The sequence below is a fragment of the Esox lucius genome, chromosome 25, assembly GCF_011004845.1.
Source record: "Esox lucius isolate fEsoLuc1 chromosome 25, fEsoLuc1.pri, whole genome shotgun sequence".
Lineage (NCBI taxonomy): Eukaryota > Metazoa > Chordata > Actinopteri > Esociformes > Esocidae > Esox > Esox lucius.
Window position 1 is genome coordinate 22,048,322 of NC_047593.1, and position 21,590 is coordinate 22,069,911.

Below are 21,590 nucleotides of genomic sequence, written 5' to 3' on the forward strand. Positions count from 1 at the left end.
TGTTTGGTACAACAACATACAACTTGTGTTTATGACAGCGCTAATAGCACATTGTGTCAACATGGATTGAACTTGGGATGTCAACAATGTAGGAAAAGCAGAGGAGCAGACAGATTGTTCTCCTAGAATCTCACTCTCACAAACCCCCCCTCAGGATGTATGAATGGAATTACCTACTGACCAAAAAATTAGATGGAAACCAAGCAGACTCTCCATAACCGTGTCAGATGTACCAGCATATCAGAGATGAATACCATACAAACCCCCCATTACTAAATATAGAGGTGCTGGTCATGAAATTTGAATATCATCAAAATGTTGATTTATTTCAGTAATTCCATTCAAAAAGTGAAACATGTATATTATTGTAATGAACACCAGGACCAGAGTTGTGTGGGTCCAATTTCAGGAGTGCAATGGTAGATTTATTTTTCGTCGCACAAGGGAGTAGGCTAGCACACAAACGATAAAGCCAGGCAGAGAGTCGGAAACCAGAAGATCAGTCCTAGAGGGCGAAGGCACAGGCAGGGATGAGCAGAGACGTGAAACCGAGAGGCAGGCCAGCAGGTCAGGAAGCCGGGTGATCATTCAGCGGAGGCTACAGTACAGGCTGGGAGAGACGGTAAGGATATCCAGGGGCAGGCCGGGAGGTCGGTGTTCCGGGAAGGCAGTCCGTACAGGTAACTACACAGGTAGGGTAGGCAGGGAGAGACACGACGGGGCAGACGAACAGGTCAGGACGCAGGATACTGTAAACGAGGAGAGAGGACGGGACAAGAGGGTAGAGAACACAACAGGCTGGGAATCAACAACGTAATGAGAGCGCGCGATCGATTGCTTGGCAGGTCCACTGGGAACAATACCTCACACTGGAGGGGAGGTAGAGCACAGGCTAAATAGAGGGGTTAACAGGGCACAGGTGTTCAATATTCAGGTGATTGGGATCTGGAGTGTTGGGTGTGTTCATGCGTGCTGGGAAGTGAACCGGTGGCAGGTGCGGAGCGTGGCGGGGAGGAGTCGGACCGGGAGTGACGGGAAGACCTCACAATTATATTCATTCATTACACACAGACTGATATATTTGAAATGTATATTTCTTTTAATTGTGATGATTATAACTGACAACTTGACAATCCCAAATTCAGTATCTCCAAAAATTTTAATATTACTTAAGACCAATACAAAAAATATATTTTTAGAAATGTTGGCCAACTGAAAATATGAACATGAAAAGTATGAGCATGTACAGCACTCAATACTTAGTTGGGGCTCCTTTTGCCTGAATTACTGCAGCAATGCGGCGTGGCATGAAGTCGATCAGTCTGTGGCACTGCTCAGGTGTTCTGAGAGCCCAGGTTGACCTTCAGCTCTTCAGCATTGTTGGGTCTGGTGTATCGCATCTTCCTCTTCACAATACCCTATAGATTTTCTATTGGGTTAAGGTCAATTAAGAACAGGGATATCATGGTCCTTAAACCAGGTACTGGTAGTTTTGGCACTATGTGCAGGGGCCAAGTCCTGTTGGAAAATGAAATCTGCATCTCCATAAAGTTGGTCAGCAGCAGGAAGCATGAAGTGCTCTAAAACTTCCTGGTAGACGGCTGCGTTGACCTTGGACCTCAGAAAACACAGTGGACCAACACCAGCAGATGACATGGCACCCCAAACCATCACTGACTGTGGAAACTTTACACTGGACTTCAAGCAACGTGGATTCTGTGCTTCTCCTCTCTTCCTCCAGACTCAGGAACATTGATTTCCAAAGGAAATGCTAAATTTTCTTGCATCAGAGAACATAACTTTGGACCACTCAGCAGCAGTCCAGTCCTTTTTGTCTTTAGCCCAGGCGAGACGCTTCTGACGCTGTGTCTTGTTCAAGAGAGGCTTGACACAAGGAATGCGACAGCACGTCTGTGCGTGGTGGTTCTTGAAGCACTGACTCCAGCTGCAGTCCACTCTTTGTGAATCTCCCCCACATTTTTGAATGGGTTTTGTTTCACAATCCTCTCCAGGGTGCGGTTATCCCTATTGCTTGTACACTTTTTTCTACCACATCTTTTCCTTTCCTTCGCCTCTCTATTAATGTGCTTGGACACAGAGCTCTGTGAACAGCCAGCCTCTTTAGCTATGACCTTTTGTGTCTTGCCCTCCTTGTGCAAGGTGTCAATGGTCGTCTTTTGGACAGCTGTCAAGTCAGCAGTCTTCCCTATGATTGTGTAGCCTACAGAACTAAACTGAGAGACCATTTAAAGGCCTTTGCAGGTGTTTTGGGTTAATTAGCTGATTAGAATGTGGCACCAGGTGTCTTCAATATTGAACCTTTTCACAATATTCAACTTTTCAGAGAAACTGAATTTGGGGATTTCATTAGTTGTCAGTTATAATCATCAAACTTAAAAGAAAAAAACACTTGAAATATATCAGTCTGTGTGGAATGAATGTATACATTATACAAGTTTCACTTGTTGAATGAAATACCTGAAATAAATCAACTTTTTGATGATATTCTAATTTTATGACCACCCAACTGAATCCACCCATCACCTCCAGCCCCAACACAGCTGAGGACTATAACATTTCCACCATATCATCAACATTACATTTTTTGTGAGCTCAAATCAGTGAGCTCAAATCTGTGGAATGAAAGGCCCATACAGTTATTCTTATTTACTTTATTTGACCAAAACATTATAGACATTCTGTTTATGTAAAATAATGGAAATACATGTTTGCAGCAGTGTGGTGATTTTAGTTTACAAGGTCAATGTCATTATGGGTTTTTACATATTCATGTTATGATGAGGTAAATGTTATCCCATAAAGTCATCCAGGTGTGTTTAAACAGGATGGTCACTTGGATAAATACTCAGGTGTTCCTCCAGGACACAGGAGACTATTCTACCTGACACAGATAAACTGAGGAGTCAGGCCAAACCCTAAACCCTGGGTAAAGGGGCTCAGTGAATGTAGAGTGGAATGTGTGTAAGTGGGTCAGTTTGTCAGAGGAGACACTGTAGAAGGACAGAGTGCCGGCGGGCCAGTCCAGATATACTCCTACCCTATTGGACCAGGAGGAGGGGGAGGGGTCAGCTATGATAGTGTTGATATTATTGTGCCAGGCATAGTATCTCTTTTCAGAGTACCACAGACTCCATGATATGTTGTTGTAACCAAGGTAACAGTAATCACTTTGTCCTCTCCTCTTGATTCCTTTATATGTGATTGCTATACCAGCACCTCTCCCAGTCCTCTCCACCTCCCAGTAACAGCGTCCAATCAGACCCTCGCTACAAAGCACCTGGGGACAGTCTTGAAATCTGTCTGGGTGATTAGGGTACATCTGCTCCTCTCCCCATGTCACCTTCCTGTTCCCCTCAGACAGAGAGAGGAATCTGAAGGTTGTGTTTGGGTCCAGTGTGAGATCACATGCATCTAATGGGAGAGACCAGAACACAGTACCACACATTATCATCTAATGGGAGAGACCAGGACACAGTACCAGACATTATCATCTAATGAGGGAGACCAGGACACAGTACCAGACATTATCATCTAATAGGGGAGACCAGGACACATTACCAGACATTATCATCTAATGAGGAAGACCAGGACACATTACCAGACATTATCATCTAATGAGGGAGACCAGGACACAGCGTTTCAAATCATTGAAATTAACATCAGAATGTTACACATGTTCACAATTGTTTAAAAATACAGATATACGAGCACACACACGCACACAGACACACACACACAGACACACACACAGACACACGCACACAGCATAAATAAAAATAAAACAAACATTTTCTTGGTGCGGATTTCACCCTTAACTCTCCACCATGGTCCAGACTGTGAGAAAAAACAAAACAAGAATTAGACATCAGATTTCATAAATTGCTCTCTTTAAAAAATGAAATCCTTCTTATTTTTCTCCTTGTCCCTGGTGTCCCACGGTAGTGGGATGCCTTCAACAGGCCAGTTACCAGACTTGATGCGATGCTTGCCTTCAGTAGTTCACTCAAACCCCTTTTACCTCACAGTGAGGACCCTCCTAAACACGGAACCTCCACTAAGCTTTATCTCATTCAGCCAGTACGTTGCCACTCTCGATACAACGTTGCCACTCTCGATACAACGTTGCCACTCTCGATACAACGTCGCCACTCTCGATACAACGTCGCCACTCTTGATACAACGTTGCCACTCTCGATACAACGTTGCCACTCTCGATACAACGTCGCCACTCTCGATACAACGTCGCCACTCTCGATACAACGTTGCCACTCTCGATACAACGTTGCCACTCTCGATACAACGTTGCCACTCTCGATACAACGTCGCCACTCTCGATACAACGTCGCCACTCTTGATACAACGTTGCCACTCTCGATACAACGTTGCCACTGTCGATACAACGTCGCCACTCTCGATACAACGTCGCCACTCTCGATACAACGTCGCCACTCTCGATACAACGTCGCCACTCTCGATACAACGTTGACACTCTCGATACAACGTTGCCACTCCCGATACAACGTTGACACTCTCGATACAACGTCGCCACTCTCGATACAACGTCGCCACTCTCGATACAACGTCGCCACTGTCGATACAACGTCGCCACTGTCGATACAACGTCGCCACTCTCGATACAACGTCGCCACTCTCGATACAACGTCGCCACTCTCGATACAACGTCGCCACTCTCGATACAACGTCGCCACTGTCGATACAACGTTGCCACTGTCGATACAACGTTGCCACTCTTGATACAACGTTGACACTCTTGATACAACGTTGCCACTCCCGATACAACGTTGCCACTCTCGATACAACATTGCCACTGCTACTGGTGACGGATTTCATGACCGCTTGGTTCCATTGATTGACAGGAGTAAGGATCAGATGTGGTCACTAGCTTTTAGCCCCACCACCTCAAGACCAACTTTGAAAAGTCAAAACTGCACTTCCGGGGGACGGCCTGTCTGCTATAAGATCTTCCACCTCCAGAACAACCGGTCCTGCGTTCACCTCCCGTAACAGTCAAAACACATTATGCCTGAGGTTCAGGACAGACAAAAGCTTCGCCAGCTACAACCTTCAGTAGCTACGTAATAGGAAGCCTAAAATAAAACAGTTCTGGTGGATGTTAGGATTTGTTCAGGATAGACAAACACTTCGCTGGCTACACGATTCTCTTGTCCTTTCACTGGACAGAAAAGTCAGTTATCATCACCTATATTGATAGATACTGTATCAATGTCATTCACGAATGCTTATTAGTTGTTAAAACGACCAGTGGCAAAAGCTAACAGTTCATTGATACTATTTGTGGTGGAGGTAAACTTAAGAAACGTTATTCAGTTTAACATGATGGTTAATGGTGTCTAACGAAATGTTCAAACTCGGCGTGATGTCAATGCCTGACACAATTATATAATGTGAAGAGGCAATACTGACACCTGGTAAATGTACAGCTCTGTGGCGTAGTGGTTAATGACACAGCCTTTCTCGTGGACGACCTGGGTTCGGTTCTCCAGAGGGCAGCCACAATGTTTTAACGCATTTTATTGCGGGCTCGCTGAACTAGGCTTACCTGGTTTTTTGTTTCCGAAGCTGTATGTAGGGTTAAAACTGAACCTGAAAGTAACCCCAATTCTAACATTAAACCTAACTCCTGCTCTGCCCAGAGAGAGAGACACACACACTCTGGATTGATGATTGCAAACCCTCTACATACCTGACATGCTTCAGTTTCCAGTCTGGATTCTCCAGTCCAGCAGAGAGCAGCTTTACTCCTATGTCTCCTGGGTGATTGTAACTCAGGTCCAGTTCTTTCAGATGGGAGGGGTTTGACCTCAGAGCTGAACTTAGAGCAGCACAGCCTTCCTCTGTGACCAGACAGCCAGACAGCCTACAGGGAGAGAATCATGGTCTCACAAACCCAATGCTACTTTGTGGTGGTGGTTTAGAAGAAATTTCTCTGACAAATGCTATGGATTATTCTGGACAATAGAATATCATTAAGTCAGGGGTAGTAAGTTACTGGTAGATCAGACAATCAACCCAACACGGACAGTGTCATGATTGGAACCCTGACTGCTACAATAATGATGCAAAATGCTACTTTAGTATCAGTATTGTTCATATTTAAATGTTTTTTTAAATGCTACTTTAGTATCAGTATTGTTCATATTTGTTAAATGTTCATATTATTTTTATTTTTTTAAATGTTACTTTTGTATCAGTATTGTTCACAGTGTTTTACAGTAAAAATAGTTGTAAAATAATATGCAGAGATTGATGATTACTCTCTTCTGAACTTGACTTTAAGCACTGGCATCAGGGATCATATATCTGAACTTGACTTTAAGCACTGGCATCTGGGATCATATAATTGAACTTGACTTTAAGCACTGGCATCTGGGATCATATAATTGAACTTGACTTTAAGCACTGGCATCTGGGATCATATAATTGAACTTGACTTTAAGCACTGGCATCTGGGATCATATATTTGAACTTGACTTTAAGCACTGGCATCTGGGATCATATATTTGAACTTGACTTTAAGCACTGGCACCTGGGATCATATATTTGAATGTGTAATGTCCAGTACCCCAGATCAAAGATGCTGCTATTCTCCAAAATATTTATTTTTTTGCCATTCAGGCATTTTTTACAGTATTAAAGTGCTAGTGTCAGATTAGAAGACTAGCTTAATTTCATCCCTATTGCTAATTAGTAAACTTGTGTTACTTGGATTAAAAATCAGGACATCTTATAAACTATTTCAAATATTCACACATTAGCCTCCTAACACATGCAGTGCTAATGAACCAGGTATACTTGATGAAAAAAAATACTCACTTCAGGGTCTCCAGTTTACATTGTGAAGTCTCCAGTCCAGCAGAGAGCAGCTTAACGCCTGAATCCTGCAAATCGTTTTCATTCAAGTCCAGCTCTTTCAAATGGGACGTGTTTGAGCTGAGAGCTGAGGCCAAATCTTCACAGGACGCCTCTGTGAGATTACATCCACTCAGTCTGAATATGAAACGAGAAATAAACCAAAACAGTTACTGAATAATCTTAAATGTTTAGTTAGGAGGGGTTTGAGATCATATCAGAGCTGCACAGCTTACCTCTGCATCTATAAAATGACTGTGGAAATAGATCCGCTTAATCTAAGGACTCATAACAGCTGTTGAAGAACGTAGGTTTTCAGTGAATTCTATTGAAAGATGGTTGGTGTTCCATATTTCTAAAATGTAGTTTTTGGGGGGGTGGGTTGTATTTCAGCAGTTGAATATTTAACATTTTGTTTCGCCTAAAATGTTCCTGCAACTATCACATAGACATGTCATCAATAACTGCTAATCTATCATTGTGGCTACAGGACCAAGATTACTCTTAAATGAATCTGGGGGAAAAGTACTGTCTGGGCACAGCCTCTGCAACCTATGAGAGTAAAATCCATTAAATGATTTTATTATATCATGTATGTGCAGATATACACCCCATGTCACCAAAACAACTCTCTTACAAACTTGTAATGTCAATATCTGAGGTATTCATCTTATAGATGATTGATATCAACCAAAATTTTACCTCCAGACCATAATGGAAGGTTTCCAGAAGTCCCAGATTGCTTTGAGTTATAATGTTTGTCTTGTACTCTGTTAGCATAATCAGGTAAAACTAATGGGATGAAGGAGCAATTAGAACTCAACCAATTATGAAGAATACAGGAACACTCACTTTAGCGTCTCCAGTTTACATTGTGGATTCTTTAGTCCAGCAGAGAGCAGCTTCACTCCTGAATCCTGCAGGTTGTTGTCACTCAGGTCCAGCTCTCTCAGGTTGTGGGATTTGAGGGCTGTGGCCAGTACATCGCAGCATTGTGGTGAAAGATTACATTGATTCAGCCTAAATTAGAAGGCAATTCAAGGATTCAATACACAACATGTTTTAAGTAGTTAAAGGCAGTGTTTTACATTCATAGAAATAATTATATAAAGATGATTGGTATTTAAATGTCCTAAAACTGACAACTTTCTTCAAAGTACTCACAGAGCTGTCTTGGAGGCTTTGACCAGTGGCAGCAACCTCAGAAGACCCTCTTCTGATCTTGAGTATTTTTTCATGTCAAACTCATCCAGCTCTTCTTCTGATGTCAACAACACAAACACCAGAGCTGAACACTGGGCAGGTGATAGTTTGGTTTCTGAGAGATGTCCTGATCTGAGGTAGCTTTGGATTTCCTCCATTAGAGAATGGTCATTTAGTTCATTCAGACAGTGGAACAGATTGATGCATCTCTCTGGAGAGGGATTCTCTCTGATCTTCTCCTTGATGTACTCAACTGTTTTCTCATTATTGATTGAGCTGCTTCCTGTCTGTCCGAGCAGAAACTGTAAGACAGTCTGATTGGACTCCAGTGAAAAACTCAGAAGGAAGCGGAGGAACAGGTCCAGGTGTCCATTCTCACTCTGCAGGGCCTGATCTACTGCAATCTTGTGTAAGTTGATCATTGATTTAGGGTTTTTTAATGAGGATGTGAGTATCCTGGGAAAGGATTTCTGTTTGACTAGTAGGTGGTTCTCATTGGTTTTAATGAATGTCACATGCACATACACAGCAGCCAGAAACTCCTGGATGCTGAGATGCACAAAGCAGTACACCTTCCCCTGGTTCAGCCCATTCTCCTCTCTGAAGATCTGTGTGCACATTCCTGAGTACACTGCCACATCTCTGACATCAATGCCACTCTCTGTCAGGTCTTCCTCGTAGAAGATCAGGTTGCCTTTACACAGCTGTTGGTAGGCCAGTTTTCCCAGGGCCATGATGATCTTACCCCAGCGTGGATCTTTGCCATGTTCTCCTGGATACTTGTGACTCCATATTTTCAACTGAAATACCAGAAAGTGGTTGTACATTTGAGTCAGAGTTTTGGGCATATGCACACTATTTGCTTCAACCAACAGTTTTTCGAGAACAATGGCTGAAATCCAACAGAAAACTGGTATGTGACACATTATGTGAAGGCTTCTTGATTTCTTTATATGGGAGATCATTCTGCTGGCCAGGTTCTCTTCACAGATTCTCTTCCTGAAGTACTCTTCCTTCTGTGGGTCATTGAATCCTCGTACCTCTGTCACCTGGTCAATATACTCAGCAGGTATCTGATGGGCTGCGGCAGGTCGAGATGTTATCCAGAGGAGAGCAGAAGGAAGCAGATTCCCCTTGATGAGGTTTGTCAGCAGCACATCCATTGTGGTTGGTTCTGTGACATCAAACAAACTTGTTGTGTTGTTGTTGAAGTCTAGGGGAGGTCGGCATTCATCCAGGCCATCGAAAACAAAAAGAATGTTGAATTCATCAAAGTTGGAGATTCTCAGTTCCTTCATGTCCTCAAAATATTTTTCAACAACTTGAATCAAGGTAAGTTTTTCTTCTTTCATCAAGTTCAACTCCCGAAAGGGAAGGGGAAATATGAATTGAAGATCCTGATTTGCTTTTCCTTCAGCCCAGTCCAGAATGAACTTCTGTGCAGAGACAGTTTTTCCAATACCGGCAATTCCCTTGGTCAGTACAGTTCTGATGGGTTTATTCTGATCCGGTAATGGCTTAAAGATGTCATTGCATTTGATTGATGTTTCACATAAAGTTTTTCTCTTTGATGCCATCTCAACCTGTCTCACCTCATGTTCATTATTGACTCCTCCACTTCCACCCTCTGTGATGTAGAGCTCTGTGAAAATTTCATTAAGGAGTGTTGGTTTTTCTTGCCCAGCTACTCCCTCAAACACACACTGGAACTTGTTCTTCAGGTTGGATTTGAGTTTGTGTTGACACGTTATAGCAAGCTCATCTATAAATCATCAATAAACACACAAATTAAATGATTGTTACACTTTTGTTACACCTCGTAAATATAGCAATCTTTTTTGATTTCATACGTTTCTGCAGGGTGTCAGCGAGCTCCTTCTGGTTCATGTTCCTCAGGGCATATAGTGTAATCTTTAGGACTCCCTCTCTGGAATCGCTTTCCTCATTCTGATTCTCAGAACTTTCTGGGAGTTTAGGATTCAAAATCTTCTTGAACCTTTTCAGCTCTTTCTTTACAAAGGTGATCACAGTCTCTTCAAGGTACTGAGAAGACGTAAAGACAAGTATTTGTTTTAAAGAAGTCTATGGTCTTCTTTTCTCTTTACTTTAAATTTCTACTAACAGGTGGGTTTGTTTTAAGATGTATGTACAATAACAAATACTTCATCAATTTGGTGTGGAGTTTTAGGAACTATGTAAAAATCCTGCAGATATAGATACATTGACAGATAGACTAGTGCGCAGCAAATACAAAACCATGTTGGGACAAAACAAAGCAAGACAAGGCACTCTTGCAGTGCAATACTGCAATGCTGTGCAGGCAAAAAGAGTCTGAAGGACACAATGAAAATACATGTTGCAAAAATTCAACATAATTATAGTAGTAGTAATAGTACATAATTATTCATGCCATCTCACCCCCAAGATAGCCAATGTCTACTTGAAGTTTGTAACTATAGCATCTTAAAAGAAGAGTTTGGGTTTGAGCCAGGCTAACGTGTGTCTCTCTGTACTGACTGACTTCCTGGTTTGAAATGTCTACAAGGAACAATTCTGTTGTTGCATTAATGAGGCAGGATTATAGATAGACTTGTACTTAATATGATGGTTGGGATTACTAATCAAAATCAAGAATTAGCTTATTAATCAATCTCTGCTTCTTTTCAGCTTTTCTGCATTTATGGAGACACATTGGGAAGTTAAATTAAAGATTTCTGAAATATTTTCCATTCTAGATATTAACATTTAAAAACAAAACATCTCACCGTGAAAATGGAGTCCAAGTCTTGAAGACTTGCAGGAGACTCTGTCTCTGGTCTGTCCTCTCTGAGTCTTTTAAGACTGAAAAATTAAATGAGAACCAAGAGACGTGCCATATTTAACATTATTGTTTACATAATGTTTCAATTAATAACATTGACTTAAAAGTCTTGGGATCAAATATTTTCTAGGGAGAGTTAAATTAACTTTGCAGTTACTGTGTTTCCTTTGTGATTCATACCTTTGTTTAGGGAATAGGTCTTCCTCTCTGACCTGTAGCACTGACTGACCTCTCTTCTCGGGCAGACAGCTAGGTGGAAGTGAATGCGTTCTGTACCTTGGCAAAGTGCTTTTTAAAGGAAACACATCAAATCGTTAGTGGATGACAGGGTATAGATTTGGTCTAGTTCGTCTCTGTAAAACCAAGATGTTTACCTACAATCCTGTGTGGATACATTGAGTGTATAAGCTGTCAAACTGTTGTGAGCATTGAAGCAAAATGTTGAATGTCTGTAGCATAAGCTGAGACTGAAAGTTGCAAGTAGAAAACAGGAAATCTTATTTAGGCATTTGCTGGGGAACAAGAGCAGACTGATCTTGTGTGTTAGATTACAGGAAACAGAGGGGGGCAGATTAATAACGCACACACATATTCTGGGCAGGGCTGAATTAAGAATAGATAAGACAGAAACCACAAAGTGCAAAGATGACGCTTGTACTGCATTTACACATATAAGGTATAGAACATAAACTGGACCAATGGCACACACGCTTGGCATATTCAACCCCCCCACTTTTAGGCATGTTTGAAGTATAAATAATGCTGATGTGACTGTTCATCTTCAGACATTGTGGGGCGACACTCTGTCTCCAAAAGCTTTTGTAATAAACAGAATATTCGGTACGGTAATTGACCTGACTCCTGGTGTGTTATTCTCCTTTCCCACAAACCAACTCGAGGAAGTGTTGGACTTCAAAACCTGTTTCCAAAAAAGTTGGGAAGCTGTGTAAAATGTAAATAAAGCAGAATGCAAGGATGTGCAAATAATTTAAACCCTATATTTAATAGAAAATAATACAAAGACAACATAATAAATGTTGAAACTGAGAAATGATATTGTTTGAAATGATAATGTGATCCCAGCAATGTGTCAAAGTTGGGACAGAAGCAACAAAAGACTGGAATATTTGTGATGCTAAAAAACTAAACCTGGTGGAACATCTCACAACTAATGAGGTCAAGTGGCAACAGGTCAGTAACATGATTGGGTATAAAAAGATCCTTCCAGAGAGAATGTGTCAAAAGTAAAGAAGTGGAGGGGTTCACCAATCTGTGAAATATTGTGCGGGCAAATAGTGCAACAAATTAGGAATAATGTTTCTCAGCATAAAACTGCAAAGAGTTCAGGGATCTCATCATTTACAGTACATAATATCATTAAAAGATTCAGAGAATCCAGAGAAATCTCTGTACATAAGGGACAAGGCTGAAAACCAATATTGGATGGCCGTGATCTTCGGAAATCACTGCATTGAAAACAGACACGATTCTGTAGTGGGAATCACTGCATTAAAAACAGACACGATTCTGTAGTGGGAATCACTGCATTAAAAACAGACACGATTCTGTAGAGGGAATCACTGCATTAAAAACAGACACGATTCTGTAGTGTAAATCACTGCATTAAAAACAGACACGATTCTGTAGTGGGAATCACTGCATTAAAAACAGACACGATTCTGTAGTGGGAATCACTGCATTAAAAACAGACACGATTCTGTAGTGGGAATCACTGCATTAAAAACAGACACGATTCTGTAGTGGGAATCACTGCATTAAAAACAGACATGATTCTGAAGTGGGAATCACTGCATTAAAAACAGACACGATTCTGTAGTGGGAATCACTGCATTAAAAACAGACATGATTCTGAAGTGGGAATCACTGCATTAAAAACAGACACGATTCTGCAGTGCCAATCACTGCATGGGCTCAGGAAAACTTCTGAAAACCACTGTCTGGTAGTACGTCACTGCATCCACAAAACTCTACCATGCAAAGAAAATACTATGTATAAAGAAGATCCAGAACCTTCTTCTGGCCCGAGCTGATTTAAGATGAAGTGGAAAACTGTCCTGTGGTCTGACAAATCAAAATTATAATTTTGTCTTTTCAGAATCTATGATGCCGCATCCTCCAGCCTTAAGAAGAGAGTGACTAAGGCTTTGCTTATTTCAGCTAGACAATGCCAAACTACATTCTGTACATATTGCAACAGCATCCATAGTATGAGAGTCTGGTGCCAAACTACCTTGCCTGCAGTCCAGACCTGTCACTCATTCAAAACATTTGGCACATTATGAAACGAAGAATACAACAAGGGAGGCCCAAACTGTTTTGAACAGCTGAAATTCTTTATCAAGCAAGAATGGAAATACATTTTACATTCAAATCTACAGCAACTGGTCTCTTCAATTCCCCAACACTAACAGAGTATTGATGAAAGAGGTTATCCAACACAGTGGAAAACATGCCAGTCCCAACTTTTTTGAAACGTGTTACTGGCATCAAATTTAAAATGTATTTTTCCAAAAACAATTACAATTCTCAGTCTCAACATTTGTTATGTTTTCTTTGTACTATTTTCAATTAAATATAGGAATAAATGATTTGCACATCATTGCATTCTGTTTTAATTTGCATTTTACGCAGTGTCACAACCTTTTGGGAAAGGGGTTGTAGATTATACTTACCATTGTTTATTAGAGAAGGATATTGGCTCTAACATTGACCAATCACTCTTCATGGACAGACAGCTGGGTACAGGGGAGTCTGGTCTCTCCTGATGACTGCTGGGTATAGGGGAGTCTGGTCTCTCCTGATGAACCCTGACCAAATCATAGTCATTTAACAACAGTTATGTAGTGTATATTTTGTTACATCAATACCATTTAACAAGAAAAGGAACCAGGCAAGCCTAGTTCTGCCGGCATGCGATTAGAAGGGATGAATGTTGTTGCCCTTAGCTGGATTAGTTCTACGGTTTGCCATGTGGCTGACATTATCCTGCCTACCGAAATTACCCCCCCACCAAGCAAGTCGCAGCAATGAGAATTGAGCGAGTGCACGTTCACGCGAAGGGGCAGGGGACTTTTCGGCAGGGAAGATGTTTTCAACACAACACCGAATCCGCTTATGTGTTCCGCAGTAACAGTTCTTACCCTTGTTTATTAGAGAAGGATATTGGCTCTAAGATTGACCAATCACTCTTCATGGACAGACAGCTGGGTGCAGGGGAGTCTGGTCTCTCCTGATGACTGCTGGGTGCAGGGGAGTCTGGTCTCTCCTGATGACTGCTGGGTACAGGGGAGTCTGGTCTCTTCTGATGTATTTCCCTATTATGTAACATTTATTAATTGATAATATTTTTTGCAATATTATGGTGATCCACTTGAACAAAGATTTTTTTTAAAAATGATAATCTCTCACCCCACTGCATCAACGAGTGGGTCATTCTCCCCAGAGTGACTCATTTTAGAGTCAGTGGTCTTTTTGTCACTTGCCCCAGAGAGACTCATTATAGAGTCAATTGTCCTTTTCCCTCACTCCAGGGAGAAACATTTTAGAGTCAGGGGTCCTTTTCTCTCGCAGTCCTGTACAAAGAATAGACATTTTAATACACCTGTCTAGTTACATTAGTGAGAATAAAAATACATTTACAGTACAACTATAGCCAGCAAACCTTGTAGGACCAAGGCGACACTAAAACACAATAAAGTGATCAGAGAAATGCTTGAACAGAAACCAAAGTCCAGACAAAACTTTTCTTTGTGGGAAATAAATCTCAGTCAGCTAATAATTAAAGAGATAATACAGAGTTTTACTGATTCAGTCGGCTAATAATTAAAGAGATACAGAGTTTTACTGATTCAGTCGTCTAATAATGAAAGAGATAATTGAGTTGTACTTAATCAGTCGGCTAATAATTAGAGAGATAATAAAGTTGTACTTAGTCAGTCGGCTAATAATTAAAGAGATAATAAAGTTGTACTTAGTCAGTCGGCTAATAATTAAAGAGATAATAGAGTTGTACTTAATCAGTCGGCTAATAATTAAAGAGATAATAGAGTTGTACTTAGTCAGTCGACTAATAATTAAAGAGATAATAGAGTTGTACTTAGTCAGTCGGCTAATAATTAAAGAGATAATAAAGTTGTACTTAGTCAGTCGGCTAATAATTAAAGAGATAATAGAGTTGTACTTAATCAGTCGGCTAATAATTAAAGAGATAATAGAGTTGTACTCAGTCAGTCGGCTAATAATTAAAGAGATAATAGAGTTGTACTTAATCAGTCGGCTAATAATTAAAGAGATAATAGAGTTGTGCTTAGTCAGTCGGCTAATAATTAAAGAGATAGTGTTTTACTGACTCATGCATTGTCATGTGAATAACATTACATTTAGAATCCATCACCACCATTTTAAAGATACAAAAACAACAATTCAACTTACTCTGGTGATCTCTACTAAGTGTTCAGTTTTGCTTCCTGCCGTCTGGTCAACTAAAGGAGTCCAGGAAGTAAGTGTTTCTTTAATACACTTCCCTGTAGGAACCAGTTAGGCCAGATTCTATTACCTTAATTGCTATGACTCCTCCCAGTAGAAACATTGGTCCAGATGAAATAGTATCAGTATATTTTTGATAATGTAATGACAAAGCCTGGCACAATGTGACCAATGAGTCTGAAGATTAATTAAATAAATTCTTAGTACTCAGAATATTACAATGAAAACCATATGACAATAATAATGATAATGTATTGTGCGTGTTGTCATTAATATTGCATAATATTATTTTGATACCAGGTGTGGTCTAAACGGATTGTACTTTGGGCAACAAAAAAAAAAGTGTTTGATGAAGTGTTTGATTGTTGCTTACAGTCATTAGAATGCATTTGTAATGCTTGCTGGATGGAGAGGCAGGACACAAGCCCAAGGAGAACAGAGGACATTTAATAAATGAAACAAAACACTGTCGGAAAACTGAACTAGGACAAGAACTAAAAACACAAAACAAGGAATGGAGCAACATTACATAGAAACCAAAACAAAGACCTATAGGACACAATGGGGAAGCAGAAACTTCAGCCTGTGATGAGGGAATAGGTGTGGGCAATAATCAAAATAAACAAAAACAGGTGTCCAAGATGAAGATAAAGTGTTTGATTCACTGGCACGGCTGTGATGAGGGCGGGAGGGTGTTTGATTCACTGGCACGGCTGTGATGAGGGCGGGAGGGTGTTTGATTCACAGGCACGGCTGTGATGAGGGCGGGAGGGTGTTTGATTCACAGGCACGGCTGTGATGAGGGCGGGAGGGTGTTTGATTCACTGGCACGGCTGTGATGGAGGGAGGGAGGGTGTTTGATTCACTGGCACGGCTGTGATGGAGGGAGGGAGGGAGGGTGTTTCATTCACTGGCACGGCTGGGATGGAGGGAGTTTGATTGACTGGCACGGCTGTGATTAAGGGAGGGTGTTGGATTCACTGGCATGGCTGTGATGGAGGGAGGGAGGGTGTTTGATTCACTGGCACGGCTGTGATGGAGGGAGGGAGGGTGTTTGATTCACTGGCACGGCTGTGATGGAGGGAGGGAGGGTGTTTCATTCACTGGCACGGCTGGGATGGAGGGAGTTTGATTGACTGGCACGGCTGTGATTAAGGGAGGGTGTTGGATTCACTGGCACGGCTGTGATTAAGGGAGGGTGTTGGATTCACTGGCACGGCTGTGATTAAGGGAGGGTGTTTGATTCACTGGCACGGCTGTGATTAAGGGAGGGTGTTGGATTCACTGGCACGGCTGTGATTAAGGGAGGGTGTTGGATTCACTGGCACGGCTGTGATTAAGGGAGGGTGTTGGATTCACTGGCACGGCTGGCTGCCAGAACATGAAAGTATTCACTTGAAGGGGTCAGTATTTTTACTTTCCTACTGGCATATATTTGAGCCTAAATGACCAGAAGACATATGCAGTTAATGTTTTAAATTAATTTGAAAAATATTTATCCCTACCAAAATCCTCATTAAAACGTTCTTGCCGGTCTGTCTATCAGTTTGCACTGACGTGTGGTCTCCTCATACTCAGTCTGGAAACTCAGTACTACCCCACCTCCCTCAGTACTACCCCACCTCCCTCAGTACTACCCCACCTCCCTCAGTACTACCCCACCTCCCTCAGTACTACCCCACCTCCCTCAGTACTAACCCCACCTCCCTGAGACCAGTCATAAGAATTAGTTTAAGTGATTTACCTTAAATAAAGGATAAATAATTAAGTAAGTGTACATAAGCTCTCCAACAAGCAATGAAAGAACATTACATTTTATGCTTTGAGGCAACAGGTGTGAGATGACATGATTAGATAGTAATTCAACACAATGTAACAAAAGTCAATTGCTAAACTTCAGTAGTATGAAACAAATGTTTATTTTACAAAACAAAGGCTTCAGGTTAACAATAAATGATTGGTTTACTAAGCTGAAGTACATTCATAATTGAAGCAAAATTCAAAAAAAAAAGTATTTGTTGCTTTCTGTAATAGCCCATCGTGGGCTAAAACTGTTACACTATTCTACAGAGACACTGTACTCAGGTGCTCCTCCAGGAATCAGGACATTATTCTACTTGACAGAGAGACACTGAGCCATTACGCCAAAGCCCAAACCCTGGGTAAAGGGGCTCAGTGAATGTAGAGTGGAATGTGTGTAAGTGGGTCAGTTTGTCAGAGGAGACACTGTAGAAGGACAGAGTGGCGGCCGGCCAGTCCAGATACACTCCTACTCTGTTGGAGGATGGGGTGTCACGTATAACAATTTCTGCCCAATTGTGACAGGCAGTATAACATGTACTTTGGCAGGTTAGTCTCCAGGACTTGTCATTGTTTCCAAACTGACTGTCCACACCTTTTCCTTCCCTACTGATTCCTTTATATGTCACTGCTATAACAGCCCAAATACTCCACTCCACCTCCCAGTAAGACCGTCCAGTGAGACCTTCTTGACACAGAACCTGTCCCCACCAGTCAAATCTTTCTGGGTTATCTGGATACAACTGATGAAAGCCCCCTTGGGTCGCCTTCCTGTTCCCCTCAAATAAGTAGAGGTTTCTGGCTGCTGTGTTTGGGTCCAGTGTGAGATCACAGGCATCTAAACCAGGAAACAGCTGCTTAGTAACCCAGAATGTTTGGAGTTTAATCATCATTATCGTAATAATGTCCATTTCAATTATATAAAATAAATAGTCTGTGAACCCTTTTGAATGACCTACATACTGGCATAAATGGCTCCTAAAAAAAAAGTTTTATTCATAACAATGGATAAACACTGATTTAACAAAGAACGCAAAGAAATGTGTCCTTTTACATGTTTTCAATTAACACAAGTGATCTTGACATCAAAAATAGCTTCAAGGTATCTTTATAAATACCCTGAATTACTGTCCCCAGACATTCCCACTACTTACCTTGTTTTGCCCCACCCATTACTTACCTTGTTTTGCAGTGTCTCTATCATCTCTCTCTGTTGACAAAACTACAGGGAGATTAACAGTTTAGTTGCTGAGCATCATTTGAACACTTAAACTCTGAGATTAATCACATCTGCTGGTTATTCATTATTAATACCTATTTTGTACTTTGCCGTTAACTGCTCCTTTAGATCATTCCGGTTCATTTTCCTCAGGATTTCCAGTGTGATCTTCACAGCATCAACTTCTCTGTAGGCTGCTATCATCATATCAACTGTTTTCTCTCTCTCCACCTCCTTCACCAGTCTTACAGAGATCTGTTGAGTGAAACCTTTCACCCCAGTATACAGGAACCATTGGAATCTCTCCAGCTCTTTTTGTTCCAGATTATCCAGAATATCCAAAAGCTGCTCAGGAACTGAATCCATTGTGGATGACTCTGGGCTAAGAGCAGAGTGAATTCAGCCGTGTGGATGACCCTGGTCTAGGAGCGGAGTGAATTTAGCCTTGTGGATGACTCTGGGCTAAGAGCAGAGTGAATCAGAGCAGTGTGAGAATAAGGCATTAAGAATGATGGTTGTAATAACCTGCAGGTCAAATGTATCTAAGAACACAAGAATTCAGCCCAAAAAATCCCCTGGTGGGGAATTCCTTACAGTCTCATTGGACTAACTGAAGCCTGGACACCATGTAGTTAGTCAGATGTATTAGTACAGGACTAATTGAGGCCTGGACTCCATGTAGTTAGTTAGATGTATTAGTACAGGACTAACTGAAGCCTGGACTCCATGTAGTTAGTCAGATGTATTAGTACTGGACTAACTGAAGCCTGGACTCCACGTAGTTAGTCCAGTACTAATACATCTGACTAACTGAAGCCTGGACACTTATTTGGAACAGAGAGAGTGAAAGAACGGCAGACAAATCGTTGTTAGAGAAAGCCATACCAAAGAACAATTCAGGTGATAAGTGTTTCGGAAATGCCATATCTTCTAAAAAAACATTAATAATGTTCTAAGAGCAACATGAGATTGACCAGAGAAGCTCAAGAAACAAGCTCAAGAGACCCCCGAAAGACACAAGAAGAGTCATCTTTGAGTTTTACTTCAGATCAAGAAAGAGGTTTATGGCCAAACAACTGTAAGCCATCAGCAAATCATTGGGCGGCCTGGACATGAACTCAAACAGTCTTCAAGTTACCACACAATCACATTCCAGCTTAACTGATGAGAAATTCTCTTGTAATTGTGTCTGGAAAGATTAAGAGAAATGCTTTCACACAGCTACAGTAAGCCTTCACTACCTACCAGACGAAAATACTTTAGCCTAATAGAAACAAGGGGTTCATAACCCAGCATAAAGCAGTCCTGTTTAGTGGACAATTTAATCTTCCTAATATAACATGGAACAACCAGGTAAGACAAGTTAACACAAGACAGACAGTCCAATCAGAGTCAAGTCTGAGACACTGGCAGTACCTGATTTCTTCAAGTGTTTTCCAACAGTCCAAGAGAATCTTGTCACCTCAATCGAAGCACAGGGATACTAATTTATACAGAGTGCAGATTTTTCCCCTCGCTCACTATTCTTCATACTTTCTCATCCATTCAAGCATCTGTCATCTATGAGTTACACTCAGAGACTTCCTCGATGAGCACATTTCCTGACAATGGTTCAACACTCAACTGGGTGATGACATGATGTGATGACATCCTAGGCCTAAGCCAGTGTAGAAGTGCAATGAAGCAGGAGCAGCAATATCAGTCACCTTAAAACATTCAAACAAGGACACCGCAAGCTATTTGACCCTACAAACTTGATTAGTTGATTCTACTGTCATTCGAAAATTCTGCTGTAATACAGTTGAATTGCAGATGCCTTCTGTGGATCCTGGTGGCCTGACCCAGGCTGAACCCAGGCTGAACCCAGGCTGAACCCAGGCTGAACCCAGGCTGAACCCAGGCTGAACCCAGGCTGAACCCAGGCTGAACCCAGGCTGAGCTGCAGAAAGCATCTATCAGTCTTGGGTATGTAAGGAAAGTTCTGGTTTCAGACAGCCCAAACTTTATACATGGCTATAGCTAGTAAATAAAAGGTGTACAACTGCTGTGGTAAAAAGGGCTTTATAAATACATTTTATTGATTGTACACTTGGTATATATGCCGTTCACAGAGGAGGTGTATTATTTCTGTTGCAAAACAGCAACTCCCTCAGCTCATCTTCCTCTAATTTCGTGGGCCTCCGATTTGCTTCCGTAATAAAACGTCCTGTCACATATTCTAGCTAAGCAGACCATTTCGGTCCTCTAAAACACACTTTAGATAATATGGGACAACAGCAAAATACAAAGATCACATTTACAGAGAATATGCATTTTCTGAACACCACCAAAGAAAGATTCTTGTTACATATTCATGTCAATCGTCAGTCCTCCCCTTGTCAATCGTCAGTCCTCCCCTTGTCAATCGTCAGCCCTCCCCTTGTCAATCGTCAGTCCTCCCCTTGTCAATCGTCAGCCCTCCCCTTGTCAATCCTCAGTCCTCCCCTTGTCAATCGTCAGTCCTCCCCAGAAGAGGTGCTAGCTGGTCTAATTGATCTTACCTTACACCAGCTAGCACCTCTTCTGTATTGAGTCCATTTGATAATAGTTCAGAGTTTGTGCTCGTTTTATTGGCTGGGAAAAATCGTACACTTTTGACTGATACTTTACTAAGGGGATCGCTGATGTTTGACTGGAGGAGGGCTGACGATTGACAAGGGGAGGACTGACGATTGACAAGGGGAGGACTGACGATTGACAAGGGGAGGACTGACGATTGACGAGGGGAGGACTGACGATTGACGAGGGGAGGACTGACGATTGACGAGGGGAGGACTGACGATTGACAAGGGGAGGACTGACGATTGACAAGAGGAGGACTGAGGATTGACAAGGGGAGGACTGACGATTGACGAGGGGAGGACTGACGATTGACAAGGGGAGGACTGACGAATGACAAGGGGAGGACTGACGATTGACGAGGGGAGGACTGACGATTGACAAGGGGAGGACTGAGGATTGACAAGGGGAGGACTGACGATTGACGAGGGGAGGACTGACGATTGACAAGGGGAGGACTGACGAATGACAAGGGGAGGACTGACGATTGACGAGGGGAGGACTGACGATTGACGAGGGGAGGACTGACGA

At 41.8% G+C, this 21,590-nt stretch overlaps 2 protein-coding genes across 4 annotated transcripts; both read right to left on the reverse strand.

Moving 5' to 3' along the window:
• Window positions 1-2,733: 2,733 nt before the first annotated feature.
• Window positions 2,734-14,496, reverse strand: LOC105008538 (protein NLRC3-like). Its single transcript, XM_010867861.4, has 12 exons — window positions 14,366-14,496; window positions 14,098-14,271; window positions 13,630-13,764; window positions 11,117-11,224; window positions 10,881-10,956; window positions 9,966-10,158; window positions 8,077-9,877; window positions 7,765-7,932; window positions 6,877-7,050; window positions 5,747-5,920; window positions 3,809-3,855; window positions 2,734-3,432 (listed from the first exon to the last, which is right to left on the reverse strand). Exons 1-12 carry the CDS (start codon window positions 14,452-14,454, stop codon window positions 2,894-2,896), a joined length of 3,678 nt encoding a protein of 1,225 aa, XP_010866163.3. The 5' UTR covers window positions 14,455-14,496; the 3' UTR covers window positions 2,734-2,893.
• A 2,894-nt stretch (window positions 14,497-17,390) lies between these two features.
• LOC105008537 (stonustoxin subunit beta-like) lies at window positions 17,391-20,191 on the reverse strand. Of its 3 annotated transcripts, none has more exons than XM_010867860.2 (4): window positions 19,878-20,191; window positions 18,557-18,843; window positions 18,423-18,464; window positions 17,391-18,080 (listed from the first exon to the last, which is right to left on the reverse strand). In XM_010867860.2, the coding sequence occupies exons 2-4, from the start codon at window positions 18,825-18,827 to the stop codon at window positions 17,551-17,553; spliced, it is 843 nt and encodes a 280-aa protein (XP_010866162.2). In that variant the 5' UTR covers window positions 18,828-18,843; window positions 19,878-20,191; the 3' UTR covers window positions 17,391-17,550. The 3 variants fall into 3 exon arrangements, with proteins under 3 accessions (XP_010866162.2, XP_019899281.1, XP_019899280.1); XM_020043722.1 differs by having other exon boundaries at window positions 18,557-18,883; XM_020043721.1 differs by having other exon boundaries at window positions 18,557-18,923.
• Window positions 20,192-21,590: the final 1,399 nt, after the last annotated feature.

Coding starts and splice junctions, on each gene's coding strand:
- LOC105008538 (XM_010867861.4), bottom strand. CDS start 14,454: ATGAGTCTCTCTGGGGCAAGTGACAAAAAGACCACTGACTCTAAAATG. Junction 7,051..7,764: donor TGTAAACTGGAGACGCTAAA/GTGAGTGTTCCT, acceptor TTTCATATTCAG/ACTGAGTGGATGTAATCTCA. Junction 5,921..6,876: donor TGTAAACTGGAGACCCTGAA/GTGAGTATTTTT, acceptor CTCTCCCTGTAG/GCTGTCTGGCTGTCTGGTCA.
- LOC105008537 (XM_010867860.2), bottom strand. CDS start 18,827: ATGGATTCAGTTCCTGAGCAGCTTTTGGATATTCTGGATAATCTGGAA. Junction 18,465..18,556: donor AACGGCAAAGTACAAAATAG/GTATTAATAATG, acceptor ATCTCCCTGTAG/TTTTGTCAACAGAGAGAGAT. Junction 18,081..18,422: donor TAGAGACACTGCAAAACAAG/GTAAGTAATGGG, acceptor TTCCTGGTTTAG/ATGCCTGTGATCTCACACTG.